This window comes from Thalia democratica, chromosome 2, assembly GCF_965202585.1.
Source record: "Thalia democratica chromosome 2, ktThaDemo2.hap1.1, whole genome shotgun sequence".
NCBI classification, from domain to species: domain Eukaryota; kingdom Metazoa; phylum Chordata; class Thaliacea; order Salpida; family Salpidae; genus Thalia; species Thalia democratica.
The window spans coordinates 26,894,170-26,909,352 of record NC_139166.1 but is presented as its reverse complement, the minus strand read 5'-3'; the positions used below and the strand labels follow the sequence as shown (position 1 = coordinate 26,909,352).

General features: G+C 28.5%; 1 protein-coding gene across 1 annotated transcript; it reads right to left on the bottom strand.

The window, feature by feature from the left end:
* Window positions 1-11,412: 11,412 nt before the first annotated feature.
* Window positions 11,413-12,783, bottom strand: LOC145830262 (mitochondrial import inner membrane translocase subunit Tim22-like). Its single transcript, XM_082938208.1, has 2 exons — window positions 12,465-12,783; window positions 11,413-11,977 (listed from the first exon to the last, which is right to left on the bottom strand). The coding sequence occupies exons 1-2, from the start codon at window positions 12,719-12,721 to the stop codon at window positions 11,665-11,667; spliced, it is 570 nt and encodes a 189-aa protein (XP_082794334.1). The 5' UTR covers window positions 12,722-12,783; the 3' UTR covers window positions 11,413-11,664.
* Between the last annotated feature and the right edge of the window lie 2,400 nt (window positions 12,784-15,183).

The following is a 15,183-nucleotide window of genomic DNA, read 5'->3' as shown; positions in this document are numbered from 1 at the left end:
TATAGCATTATGTTTAAGCATGCTTGTAGGATAGAGATGTGCAGTTTTTTTTTTATTTAGTAGGTCAGGTTTAATATGAAAACTATTACGGGTCATATTATTTTGATCAACAGTACTATAAAAATTAAAAATGTCTTTAAAATTTGGTGCAAAAAAGTAGTCAGTTAGTATGTATTGCGCTAATTTATAACAACATGTGAATGAACTGAACATTTCAATATACTTTTTGATTAAAAAATTGAGCATAATTTGGTCTGAAAAATAATTTTCAAGCTGACAAATACGTTGCGGGCTAAAGACATCACTACTATTGATGGCTGCTCGTTTTTAAACAGCACTATTTCGTAGTGCAGCAAGATTTATACTTTCAAGTCCTAAAAAAATCTCAGTATATAAAAATGTTTATAACTTTTTCTCTGGCTTAAAGTTGAAAAATTTTTTTAATACTATCAGGATTTAAATTTATTTTAACTAAAAAAAATATTTTTCTTTGATTAAGTGTCCTTAAAAAAACAGTTTATTATTCAGGATATGAAAAAGTGGAATAAATAAACTAAGGTTTACTCGAAATATATTGTTTAGCTTTTTTAAAACACTTTTAACCCATTTAATAAAGTTAAAATGCCTTGTTTGACAAAAAAATACACTTTTTTAATAATTACTACTTTATAAAACTTAAAATATTTCTATCAAAAATGAAAAACACATAAATCTTTTACAACTGCTTATAATTTTCGATTTTTTCTAAGAAAAACAAGATATTTTATTTGTTTTCAGTTGTTTTGTTATATAACAGGTTTAAGATGAAACAGGGATTTGTGGAAGTTATTAAATTTTAGACTTTACATTCACCCAAACCCTTGTTGGTCAGAGCTTAGTTTGGATTTTAACAAAATGAAACAACATAAGTAACTAATTAGTTGTAACAGCTTAGCTTATAAATAACTTTTTAGTGCATTTTTTTAAACTTTTACAAATTATTTTGCTAGGCATAAGTCCTTAAAATATTATTAGATTTTGTGTCATCAAACTTAAATTGTCATGTAGCAAATGCAGAAAAATTTCACATTTCACATTTTAAATCACTAGCTAACTCAGCTTCAAACTTTTAAATTAACTTTAATTAAATTAGTCTTATATAAAAACAAGGGTTCCAGATCGGACTGCAATAGTTACAGGGGAATTTCTCTTCTTGCGATTGCTGGTAAAGTTTTTGCAAGAGTGGTTCTTCCTCGTATTCAGAAGCTGGCTGAAAGAGTATATCCTGAGTCTCAATGTGGATTTAGGTCTAAAAGATCTAACACCGACATGATTTTTTCTTTACGTCAGTTACAAGAGAAATGTAATGAGCAGAACATGCCTTTGTACATCGCTTTCATTGACCTCACTAAAGCCTTTGACTTGGTAAGTAGAGAAGGACTATATGCTATACTGCTGAAAATTGGATGTCCTCCAAAATTATTCAATATTGTGAAGTCTTTTCATACAAACACAAGGGCAACCATTCAATATGATGGTAGTGTATCTGATTCATTTGAAATCAAAAGTGGGGTAAAGCTAGGCTGCGTACTTGCTCCAACTTTGTTTGGAATCTTCTTTTCGATGCTATTAAAGCATGCTTTTAATTCATTAACTACTGGAATCAAGCTTCATACAAGAACTGACGGACACCTTTTCAACCCTTCAAATCTAAGAGCTAAGCGAATTCTGAAGAAAGTCACCATACGTGATCTTTTATTTGCTGACGATGCTGCACTCGTGGCTCACTCTGCCCAAGACCTGCAGACACTGCTGAATCAGTTTTCTTCGGCATGCTCGGATTTCGGCCTTACTATAAGCCTTAAGAAGACTAAAATTCTAAGTCAAGGAACAAATATTTTACCATCAATCAAGATCAATTGTAAAGATATCGAGAATGTAGATAACTTTGTATACCTTGGCTCAAATGTTGCGTCAAACGCATGATTGGACAAAGAAATAAATAGTCGCATTGGCAAAGCATCAGGCACTTTCGCTCGCTTGACTGCAAGAGTTTGGGATAACCAAAAGCTAAGCATCCGAACAAAGGCTAACGTTTACCGTTCATGTGTCTGCAGTACTCTGCTTTACGGTAGCGAGACATGGACGTTACCTAGCGTACAGGAGAAGAAAATCAATACCTTCCACCTACGATGCCTTCGTCGCATCCTTGGAATTACATGGCAGCAAAAGATCACCAATGAGGAAGTATTGAGACGTACTGGTCTTACCACTATGTACTTTACCCTCAGTCAGCGCAGGCTTCGCTGGCTCGGTCATATCCTGAGAATGAATACTGAGCGGATCCCAAAGTTTCTATTGTATGGCGAGTTGGTCGTTGGCAAACGAAACCGAGGACGTCCAAAATTACGTTTTAAGGATGTATGCAAGCGCGACCTAAAAAGCTTGAACATTGGAACTGATGATTGGGAGTTGCTTGCAAATGACCGTGCCAAATGGAGATCAACTATAGACAAAAGACTGCAAGAAAGAGAAAAGGAATATTTTAGAAAAACGAAGAAGAAGTTGAAGAAATAAGAAGCAGAATGAATTTAATTGTTTTTTTGTGTGTTTGTGTTTTGTTTATTGCATCACTGTGTATGTTTTTTATTTTATTTTTTTCTCTGTGCACAACACGCATAGCCGATCTCGGCTGATAGCGGGCCTTATTAATTAAATTAGCCTTTTATGTTTAAAACAGACTTTTTTGTATCAAAAAATAAGCATGTTATATTGTTTATTGAACGCGGAAACAAGCGCAAAATATTCTGTCCTAGAACCTGGTGTACGAAAAAACCTTTCGGTTATCGAGTCGCACACCACGGATATCTTTTAAGGTCTTGTCCAGGACTAAAATAATCATTAACTTGTTATAAAGAATTACAGAAGCCTAAAACATTTAGTTCTAATATTTTTTTGTTATGAGTCAAATAAAAAGTATTATTCTTTTAAAATTTCAAAAGTTATTGAGCATTCGTACAAATACACCTTCTCATTTTTATAAAACTTCGATATTTTAAAATAAAGTAAAAAATTTCTATAAAACATTAAAAAAAAATTCACAATTCAATAAACTAATTTAAAATTACTAATTTTATTTTTTTTCAGAAATTCACAAGTCTTCATGCATTTAAACTGACATATTGCTAAAAAGACGAGTTTAGCCTGACACGTATGGATCCTTTGTAATTTATGTGGCGCATATTTTAGATATCTTATGTCTAAGTACATTTGAATATAAATTATTTGGTTCAACAACAGTTCTTTTATGTACTAGCCTATATCTTCATTAAATTACTTAAAGCACTTTACTGCTGTAAATACATAAAATTTATTTAAGCGCACTGAAATATAAACCTAGAAAATTTTTGCTTTCAAAATAGTTATACAAAAAAAAACTATAACTTTGTTAACTCAATGACTTCAGATATTTTATTAAAAGACAGATCACAATTTCTTTTCATGTAAAGAATTCGGATTTTTTGCTGATGCTGTAACTGACTTTTGTACGTGGATTGGTTTTAATTAAAATAATTTTTTTGTTAAATAAAACTGGCAATGCTATTTTTGGTTTAAAAAAAAATATTGATATAATTATCTTTACTCTTTTTGTGCAGTCTGCAGCTAAACGTTTATTCAATATTAATTACTTAATCTGTTCAATAACAACAATATTTTTATCAAAAAATGTTTGAAATTAGTCATAGTAGCGTTAGATTGGTAGGGTGTTTATCTCTAAACTTATTTTGTCGGAAATCTTTAATAAGTCGCAGGCTACTTTTTGTAGAAAAAATTGTTTGCAAAACGCACTTTAAGAAAGTCTCTGTTGCCCGCAGATATTTAAAACAGCTGCAGTATCAAGTAAAAACATATCGTATAAAACAAAAGGTTTAATAGAAAACCAATATTAAAGCACTAGTCGTATTACTTTTTAAATTTATGAGCCTAGTTGTAAAATTTTACGACAAGTCTTTATTATTATTTGTTTTGTAATAGTATGTTTTAACTGAAAGCAACAACGCGAGTTGCGGAACTTCAGTTTGTAGCCTCTGTCTTAGCTAAAGCTGTTAGAATATTTAAAGAACTACTGTTGTAGATTTTGTTACAGCGCATCTGCCTCTTACACCAGTTCTGTTGATTTTCTTCAGCACCAATGAGAAGAGAATACACATATAGTAGCGTTTATCTTAATATTTAGTTTAAAAAAACCATCGATGATTTAGTAAATACCAATGAAAACGACAATTTTTTTATTTGTACTGTAATTTGTTTTTGCACTGTTGATAATTAGATGGTATCTAATGCTTACATGCTATACCGTACCTATTGATTTATAGGTAAAAATAATATTTTTTCTTTTGATTTTTTATTAATTGAAAATTTGTACAAACAGGGTTGTCGAATTTTTTTGTAGATTTCTTCGAGGATTTTATAAAACAAGTTTTTTTAGTCCATTTTTAGTTTAATATTATACTTATGTTAAAAAAACTGTCTTAAACAGTATAAAAACATCAAGAGATACTGTAAAGTTACTTTAAACGTGTTTTTTGATGAAAAAATTTAACTGATACAAAAAAATATCTTTACGATAGATTTTCGTATCTTATCGAAATTTTGCAAATTTACCAGTAAAAATAGTTTAAAATCAGAGATTTTTTTTTACCTTAACTGTCAGATTCTAATTTCTTCAAGGTTTTTCATGATTAAAGGTTTTTTGGCAGCCCTGTACTAAGTAATTCGTACAAAAATAATTCTAATAACATATTTTAAACACCAGTTTAAATCCTGCCACGATTCCAACCAAATATTTCAAATACTGAGCTTAGTTCAAAATTAAAAATTACGCGATATTTGCTTAAATATCTCTTTTATAAACTATTAGTTATAAGATTAGTATTATAATCGTATAAAATTCAATAGAAATGTAGATGTCAAGAGTAATGCAAAGTTATAAGATTTTTGTACCTGTTTTTTTACCCAGTTAAAATATATGTTTGTACTGCAGAGCAAACTATATAATAAAAGTTAAATTTGCCTGGTTTTTAACTTTTTAGATTAGTTTATAATTCAATGAAATATGTCAAAAACACAATTTAAAAGTAAAAATCTTAAGCGATAGGTTAACTTTTTTTGATAATCTTAGTTTTCTAGTCAACTATAAAGCTCTAGTTATATTAATAAAGACTTAAAAAATGGTATTTCTATTAACTGCATGAAATTAACTTAAAATAATTCTTTAACTGACATTTAAGAAAGCGTTCTATTTAAAAAAAATATATATACATACATTTCTAAGAATTTCGAGGCAAATATAGTTTGATATATCATTTATTATATTTAAAACTTGAAAAATTAAACATCATCCATAACTTTAAATAGCAGTTTACCGCTAAAAGTTTCACTAAAAAGGTCATTCTAAAAAATTTAAAGTTAAATATTTCAAAACTTTAATGTTTTTTTGAACATGTTCATCACTTTAAGCAATATATTTAATTTTATATAATACTTGTGTCCGCAGTAAAAATGTTGTGATGTTTAAATTTGGTAACATTTACTATACTTATCATACAAAGTTATTAAAAGCAAAAAGTTGTTAATCTTAAAGTAAAAGCTTGTATATAGTTTGTGGTAGCCTTAATTTTATATAGATAAAGCCAAACAGCTATGGAAAATGGAAATAAGAAAAAAAATTCTAATTTTGTACGGAAACAACATCTCACAAAACTGTCACCCTTCTTCTACGCTTAACCTGTGCTTATTCGGGTATGGAATGTTAGTTTCAAAAACTTTTACAAGTAAATTTTTACCTTAATAATTTATCAAAGTATTGATTCATAACAATAATTCCTCATGTTTCATTAGAGACTATCTTAGAAAGTAAAAAAAGCTGGACTTGTATCAGATGTAGTTTGAAATATAATTAATTTCTGTTGGTAGTAAAATTTGCACGTAAAAAACATTATTTAAGAGTGAGATCAATTTAAGCAATGTTTACAAAAGTTATAATTAAATTTAAGTTAGCCATATTATTTATTAGTTTTTAGTTAATTTTTTCTATGATGGAACTATTTATCATTCTTAAAAAAAAAAAACTACTTTTTCATAAAAATATAATTAAGTTCAACGGCAAAATGACCAATAAGTTTGCTTAAACTATTTTTTAATGATTTTGCTATTTTAGCTATCTATTTTATCTAACAAAAATTTTACAAAAAGACTACACATAAAAGAACAATTTTGTGAGTCACGGAATATCAAATGATATTTATTTTCACGGAAGAAGTCCCATGAAAGCACCAAGGTTGTATTCAGTAACGAGACCTGTGCCCGCTAATGAGATAAAGAAGAAAAATATTTTTTTTTTTTTGTGTAATTTTGAAACAGCAAGCAAAAATTGATCAAAAATTGGTTATTTATACACAGCCTGTTTTAATGTAAGCATTTATGCATCAAAACATGTTGGAGTTTAAGCATGATAAAAGTAGTTCCTAAAAAATTTTACTATTAAAACAATTGTCGGTAAAATTATCAACTTTTTACTGTACAGGTAGTAAAATATAAATATTGAACTGTTCTTGAAAGCAGCTCGAAAACTTAACTTTTATAAAACAAAGGTTTTTAAGGTATGTATTTACAACCTGTATGCGTAAACATGTCTACTTGTCGCCTTTATACAACAGAGTGAGAATTTTATTTAACCATCTGGTTAGTTTAATTAACACTTCTGTGTAAAGTTAACTCTCAATGAATTAAACTTTTAACCTTTGCTTCACTTTCCAGCAAATTTTGTCATATCAATTATCCATAGAATTTATAAAACTTAAGCACATTAAATACGTATCTGAATAAAGTATTGTTAAGGTTGACATTTTAAGTCCAGAGATTTAAACTCTGCACAGTAAGTCCTCTAGGAAAACAATTGTATGCAAACTAAACTGCTTTTAAGAAAATTATAGAAAACTACGACAATTACAATTCAATTGTACTTCTAATAACACTTAATATTATTTAGTATGTAGATCTTATTTAGAATTCTCAAATGAAATCTTTCAGAAAAGATAAAATATGTGTCCATTTGAAAACACTTAATAAGTTATATGTGCCTCGTAAATTCATTTCTACGCACTTTTCAAGAAAGATCAATATTATTGGTTTAAATTCTGCATATCAAAAAAAAAAATAATGATATAATTTTAACTAATAAACAAATGTACTATCTCTTTATAAAAAATATTAACTTCAACTAAATTTAAAGCCTTTTTTTTAAGTATACTTTTATTAGCTCTAAAGTGTAAGTTTTTATTGTTATCAATAAACATTTCTTGTGGAATAAAAAGTAATATTTTTGTTTATATTGGTTAAATGGTGCTTCTGCAAAATAAAAATATCATTGTTTTCGTTTTTACTTTTCAGAAAAAGGCACTAAAGCTTTTTTTTTTTTCAAATTCCTTATGCTAGGAAATTAAAAACAGTAGGATTGAACTAAAAAAAATTGTCTGTCAAGATAAAAACATTTATTCCAATTTGGCGTAAAAACATCTGTTATGAAAAATCTGAGTAAGGACGCTTTTTTTACATGTTAGCCTAAATCTTAAAGTTAGCACTAATATTTATGCACATATAATACTTTTTATACATACAAAACTGTTATTTACTTAATTCATCACACCAAAATTACAAATCTAGAGATTAATTGCCTTCAAAACTGTTATACATAGAAAAAGTACAATTTTATTTACTCAATGGTTTGAGTTTTCAGACAGATAAACAGTTATTTAGTATCAACAACTTAACTTCTAATAATAACTAAAACAAACAATAATTTAGTCATGGTAGCATTAGATTGATGGAGTGTTCTTCTCTTAACTGGTAGACTTCTATTTTTAGCTTTCGAGTTCTTCTTTTGGCGCATGAGTGCTGGTGATTTTTATTGGCTTAATATAGAGATAAATATACTTCAGTTGTTTTTACCTCAATATTAAGCGACCAGTAACGAAGTATTAAAAATTCCCAACATTTGTGGTTGCTCTGTTTTTAGATTTGCGTTGTGAAAGTCTTACTTCAGTGTGAAATGGTGTACAATGCTTACGTGATATATCACGTTGATTTTTTTATTTAGTTGAAAATAGTTTTTCTTTTTTATTTTTTGAGTACAAACTTATTCTGTACCAAAAAAAAACAACTACTGACATTATTTTAAAGATTGCTTAAGTCTTGAAATTTTAAGATTAGGTAAAAATTTGAAATTACTCTTTATATAATTGTTATCATCTTTAAAATATACTATTATTTATAAAGGTAGTATCATAATTAATACATTATAAATTAAGGACTTTAGTAGTCATCAATAAGAGGATTTTTTTTTGTTTTCCTCTGTTGATACCAAGGTTTGGAAAACATAATATTTAAATTACAAAATAACAATTAACTTAAAATTTTGTATACTTTTAAGATAACTTTTCATTTCGACGATAGCATTGAAAAACTTAATTTATTATTAGAGATTAAAAACTTTTTATGTAAAAATTAGCTTATTACAGGGTTGCCAAAAGTTTTTTGAAAATTTTTCAAAGTTTTTTAAAATATTTTTTGTCCATTTTTAGTATAAATTAAATTTCAGGTAAATAACTGTCTTAAACACAGGATTGCCAAAGTTTTTTTGTAAATTTCTTTCAATTCTTTATTAAATTAACTATTTTGTCCATTTAGAGCAGTGCTTCTGAACTTTTTTCTAGTGGCGGAACCCTTTTCCAAAGTTCAACTTTTCCGCGGAACCCCTAATTTAATTTTACATAAAATGTTTAATATAATATTTCCAGCAAAACTAATATAATTTCAGTGAAAAACGAATTTTTAACAAAACTATATCATTGTTAGAAATCATTTGTAATAGTATTAAGTCGAGTCAAACTTAAAGTGCGCCAGAGGCATTAGGTATTTTATGACTCTATTATAGATAAACGAAAACAAACATGATTAATCGCAACGTCATAAAAATCTTTCCTTGCATAATAAAAACAAAATGAGAGCTACAAACAATAACGAAATGAAGATGAACCTAATCAAATTCACAGATTACTGTAATAAACGGGTAAGATGCTTAACGAAAAGTAGATAAAAAGCATTTAGTGCGAAACTTGAACTTGTCTCTTAGCAACAAGCATGTCAATGCGCGGCTGGATTTTGAATAGACTGAGACGGAGACAGGCAGAAAAGGTTGGAGTCAGCATACAGTTCCTTTGCTTCGTTTTAATGTTTGTTACATGCGAAAAGCCGGACTTGCAAAGATAAGTGGTGGTGAATGGTAAAAGAAACTTTACTGCACGCTCTGCTAAGACGGGGTACTCTGAAATTGTACATATCCAAAAATCTAAAAGCTCCTTACCTTTGAAACTAAATTTTAAATTGCTATCTTCAGATAGTTGCAGCAATTCGTTTTCTGCATCTCTAGGAAGATTCACTTCTTCTGAAGCAATATCACACATAAAAGGATTCAAAATTCATAAATTTCCGATGCGAACATCTTCAGGAAAATAATGTTGAAACTTTATAGACAAAAGATCAAGGTAGTTGTATATTTCGTCAGAGAAGTTGAATTCTATGCATTTTTCATGGGCCTCATCAAACCGGTGAAACATCGCAAAATTACTATTGCTAACCTTTTTCTTCCAAAAGTTAATTCTATTTTTTAACGCCTCAATCTTGTCTGTCATGAAAAAAATGGAGTTTTGCTTCCCTTGCATGCTTAAGTTCAAAGCGTTCAATTTTTCAAAATATCGGTGAGATAAGCCAGCCTGGCCAAAAAAACATCACCTTCAAAGAACTTTACTAATTTTAAGCCTTCATCTTTAAGAAAAATGAACACCTGTTTCTATAATTCAACGAGACGAATTAGTGTCCGCCCCTTCGACAGCCAGCAAACTTCGTTGTGATAAAGAAGTCGCAGATAGTCAGCATCTAAACTTTCACATAGGTATTTGAAAGATCTGGCCTTTGTGTCACTTTTCTTTATAAAATTAACAGTTTTAATCGATGCTGAGTGAACTTCTTGTAAACAAGAAGGAAGATGTTTTGTTGCCAAATTTTCTCAATGTAAAAAACAATGCATTTATTTAGCTTCAATTGCTTTATCCTTCATTTTCCTCACTACACCATTTTTGGACTCAGTCATAGACGCTGCACCGTCAGTACAAATGCCGACACATTTATTTCACTCTAAACCCTTGCTGATGAAATAATTTTCGACACATTTCATTACTTCAACAGAAGTTGTTTTTGTATGTAATTCTCCACAAAATAATATATCTTTGTTGAATCCTTCCTGCCCACAATATCTAACAAAATGAGTAACAAGGCTTTGCCGCTTACGTCAGTGGACAGTTGAAGTTTTATGATTTATGTTTTTTTTTCTTTCAAATTTGTTTTTTAAATTTCGAAAGGCTTCGCGGAACCCCTGAGAGACGTCGCGGAACCCTAGGGTTCCGCGGAACCCCATTTCAGAAGCACTGATTTAGAGTATAAAATTAAACTTAAATTAAGAAAACTGTCTGACTATTAAAAAGACATTGATAAGAGCTGTAAAGCTACTTTAAAAGAGTTTTTTAACGTAGAAATTTTCAAATGATACATTTTTTTAAAAATCTTTTTGATAGATTTTTTGTATCTAATGAAACTTCGTTATTTTACATGCAAAACCAGTTTGAATTCCATGTCTTTTAATTATTTTTGTTCTGAAATTCCAAGTTTTTTTTCAAAGTTTCTTAAATTAAGGTTTTTCCGAGTTTTTTTATAAATTGTCAAATTCAAGGTTTTTTGGCAACCCTAGTAAATATTGATAAGATACAGCATCGTAACTTTAAATTATTTTTATTTTAAATAAAATCTTAAAAATTAAAAAAAATAAAATGGATATTTTGGATTTTTCGTGTCTGATCCAAGTTTAATTATTTTGCATGTAAAAATTGTTTAAGTTTAAAGTGTACAAGATTTTTTAGTAATTTTTGTTCAATATTTCAGGTTTTCCAATTATTTCAGGTCTCTTTTCAAAATTTCGTTAACTCTAGGTTTTTTACCCAAAGTTTTAAAACTCCAGGTTTTCAAGGAGTCCAGATTTTTTGGCTACCCTGTTTTTAATAAAAAAGCTTCATTATACACATGACATTTAACATACGCTTTTTCTATTAATTAATGAAAATTACTAAAGATATAACTTCATTGAAATATAAATAGTTTCCAATCTAAAAAAGTCTGTATAAATCAAAAAGTTTATAATGCATACAAATATTATTACAGATACTACTACAAAGTTTACTCAAAATAAACAACATTAAAACATGCATATTTATTTTTGTCTAAAACATACTTCACGTTAATCAAATGAACTTTTTTAATAGATATATATTAATATATAGACTCAAAGCTTCTTATAAATTGTAGCTTTTAAAGTTGATGCAGTTAAAAACTTCAAGTGTGAAACTAAATGCAAACAATGGTTCAATAAAAAATAAAAGTTTTATATAATTTGCAATTTTTTCTTTTCAAATAAATAAATCCAAACGCTTTGGAAAATTGTCTACACAAGTTGAATTATCTAACTTTACCCTTAAAACTATTTCAAATAGTCTCATAAAAAACTGCCACTTTTCATCAATGACCGCCCAACATGTAAAACTCAATGACAGTGGAGAACACAGCAAACGACGCCCCGCCCAACAATCCCGCCCTCAACCCCGTCCTCAGACCGATGAGACCACCAGTGACGAAACCCCCCGCGGTCCCGTTCTTCCAATCAGACTTGCCCCTGTACGTTTCCACGGCGCACTCGGAAGCGCTGAACATCATGGCCACCATTCCGAAGTTCTTGCCGTACGATCCCATCCGCTGCCTCATTTCCAGTAAGGTGCCCCGGATGGTTGGAATCTTCGAGGGGTCTGCTGTCGCCTGGGATTCCACACCCAGCCTGTGTTTTTGAGAGTATGGAAATATTGGTTCGGAAAATTTATTACGAGTATTTTTTTTTATAAATACTTCATTGAGTAATGTTTAAAATTTATAATCGTTCTGTTTGTTTTTTATTAAGACCTACAGAGTTAAGGAAAGAAAAATAAAACTTATATACTTATAAACTTATATAAACTATACGATTGTTGTTTATTTATATTAAAATGTGCACTTAAAAACAATGCACGGAAATAAAATGAGTTAGAGCAATACTTCAACTCATTTGTTAAAAATTATTTCAAATATTTGTATAACTTTTTTGTTAACTTTTTTATGGTGAGTCTATTCCTCAGTTGAAAAATATATTAAGGATATATTTAACATTATACTTCACCTTAATCCCTAAAAGTTTAGACTATGTTTAAAAACTTTAATTCATTAAATCACTTTATATATTAAACAACAAAAATTCTACATTTAAAATCATAAATTAATAATGTGATTACGTGAAAAGTCCCATGAGAGCTCCAAGGCCGTATCCAGAAACGAGACCGAGCGTGGCTTTGAAGGCGCAGCTGCCCATCACAGCCTCAAGACGGATCTCGTTGATGTCCTTGGGCGGAAGTGGGATCTTGTCGAAGCTGGGGTAAGGCACCGTCCTCTTCACTTTTTCCGGTCCTATCATGTACTTCATCACTGTACCGTATTCAAGTGTTTTGAACTTGTACTCTTGCTGATTCATCCCATCACTCGCAGTGTCCATTTTTTTATGTTTATGGTGATAAAAATTTAAATGCGTGATAATATCTTTTTATTGAAAGTTAGTTTAAACTAAACCAAATTAACAATAACTTGCATTTCTCTATGTAAAATTTGTCAGACGATTCTACAGATTCTGTAAAATCAAAAAAAAAAACTTTGTATAGGCTTTACAAATTAGTTTAACTAAACAGAATAAATAAAAGTTTTTAATAGATAGTTCATTAAAAAAATACTTACACTTTAGTATGTATAACAATTATTGCAAAGCATTTTATTATTAAAAATTCTCAGCAAAACTCTCAAATAAAATAACTTTTTAAAACATTTTAAGCTCTTTATTAAGAATAGTCAATAAAATTTGGCGAAGTTGTTTAAACTTACAATTTCTATAATGTATATTGAAAAGTTTTCAGCTTAATTTAACTCATCATTAATTTTTTTCCTGTTTCTCCTAAAACATTTTAAGAACAAAATTTTACAAATTTATTCAAAAACAGCAAGGTGGACAATTTGGTCATAATTTTGAGCAATATAAAAACAAAACACTGTATATACTACAATAATACTATATAAAACAATAAATTAAGTTTTACAATATTGAAAATTTAAAGACTTTAATATAATTGATACAAAAATAGTCTTTTCTCAGTTTAGTTTAAATTTAGTATACTAACTTTTTTTAGCCCAAAATTTTCAAAAAATATCAACCAACATATAAACTAGAGTTTTGGTAAGCCTATTTTGTTACATTTAATACATTGAAACAAGTTTTAGATGTTTGAAGTACTCCTTTTATAACATTAAAAAAATTGTAACCAAAACCCTTTAGAAATACCCGATTTTAGGAATCCTTTTGTCAAAGTTACAAAAATTCCTGAATGTAGTTAAAAATAGTTAGTAAAAGTATAGGGAGTAGCAGGCAAAACAATATTTCAGTCTTGATTTTGTGCTAATATTTAGCTACGAATTTAAGCTACCAATTGCTGTATACCTTAAAAAAACGAAGTAGTTTTGAAATACAATTGACTTAAGTCTGAGAGTTCCTTATGGGAAACGGAAACAAAAAAGACCTTTTCGTTGATAATCTATATCTACTTAAATCTTTTATGAGTAATCGTCTTCAAACTTTCTTAGTCTAGCCTCTATATAATCAGAAAAATTCTTAACACTATTTTTTAAAACTGTTTTTGTTTTGAAAATAAATAAAAGGTAGACTGTTCTTTAGTTTTGGTCATAACTTTTTTCTTAAAAACTTGTTCTTACAGACTTTTACAAATATTGCAAGGAATATTTCATAAAAATTCAAGATATCTAACAAGAAAAATAAAAAAATTAGTCTGATCTTTAGTAAACTTTTAATTCTAAGAAAATAGATGATTAAAATTTTGGATCATGAGTTAATTGCATGGTTGCCACTGATCAAGCTGAGAAAAATTTCCTGACTTTTTACCAAAATTTTCCTGACTTTTCTAAATCAAACTCTTAAATTAAACTCATTCTAAAATAAATAATCTAACACTTAAAACTATATAAAGCTTTCAATCTAATTTTAATACAGGTTAAAAACAGCAGTTTTTTGCTGAATTCTATCATCAAACTTCCAGTACATCACTTAAACCATCTGTGTATGATTGATGTTTGTAATAAACAGCTCTATCAGCAAAATACTTGTATTATTACCTTATAAACACAGCTTGTCTGAAAAAAGACACAATTTTTTAGCATTTCCTATCATAAATGTATCAAGATAAACAAATGACATATAAGGAACTTTTACAATTAAAACCTTAAATCAGTAAGGAACTTTCATAACTCAAACCTTAAAACAATAACGAACTTTTAGAGTTAAAACATTAAAAGAATAAAGAACTTAATCAAATACTGTTTTTTTAAATATATGTACTAAAATTTATTTTCTCTGTCTTTTTATTAGCACTTCAACCTCTTCATCTAATGAAGATTAGGTTTCCTTCATCTGAACTGCATTCCGCTTCATTTTCTTGGCAGTTAAAATCATTTTCCTCATTTTATTTAAATCGCTATCATCTGCTGCCCCTACACTTGTTGAATAGAATCTTTTCTCTAAATCAAGCCACAACTTGTGGGCTTTATTTCTTTTCTTTTGGCACTCATTTATTTTTACTTTCATTTATAAAATATTTCCTCTTATCATTTAGTATAAAGTTTGTAACAAAAATATAAAGTTTGTACTCTTATTTACTTTAAAAACTTAAGTTATTCTACAAAAATACAAATAATAATAAAACTTAATCTTGGCATATACCTCTCTTATAACTTAACTTTTAAATTTAAACAACTTTGAAAAAATTATAAAGAGGTAAAGTATACACATTAACTTGCTACAAAAAATACTAAACTAACTGCTTAGTTATAAAAAAACTCAATCATTTACATAAACAAAAAACACTTTGATTCTAAAATTATGCTAGATAAACTTTTGTG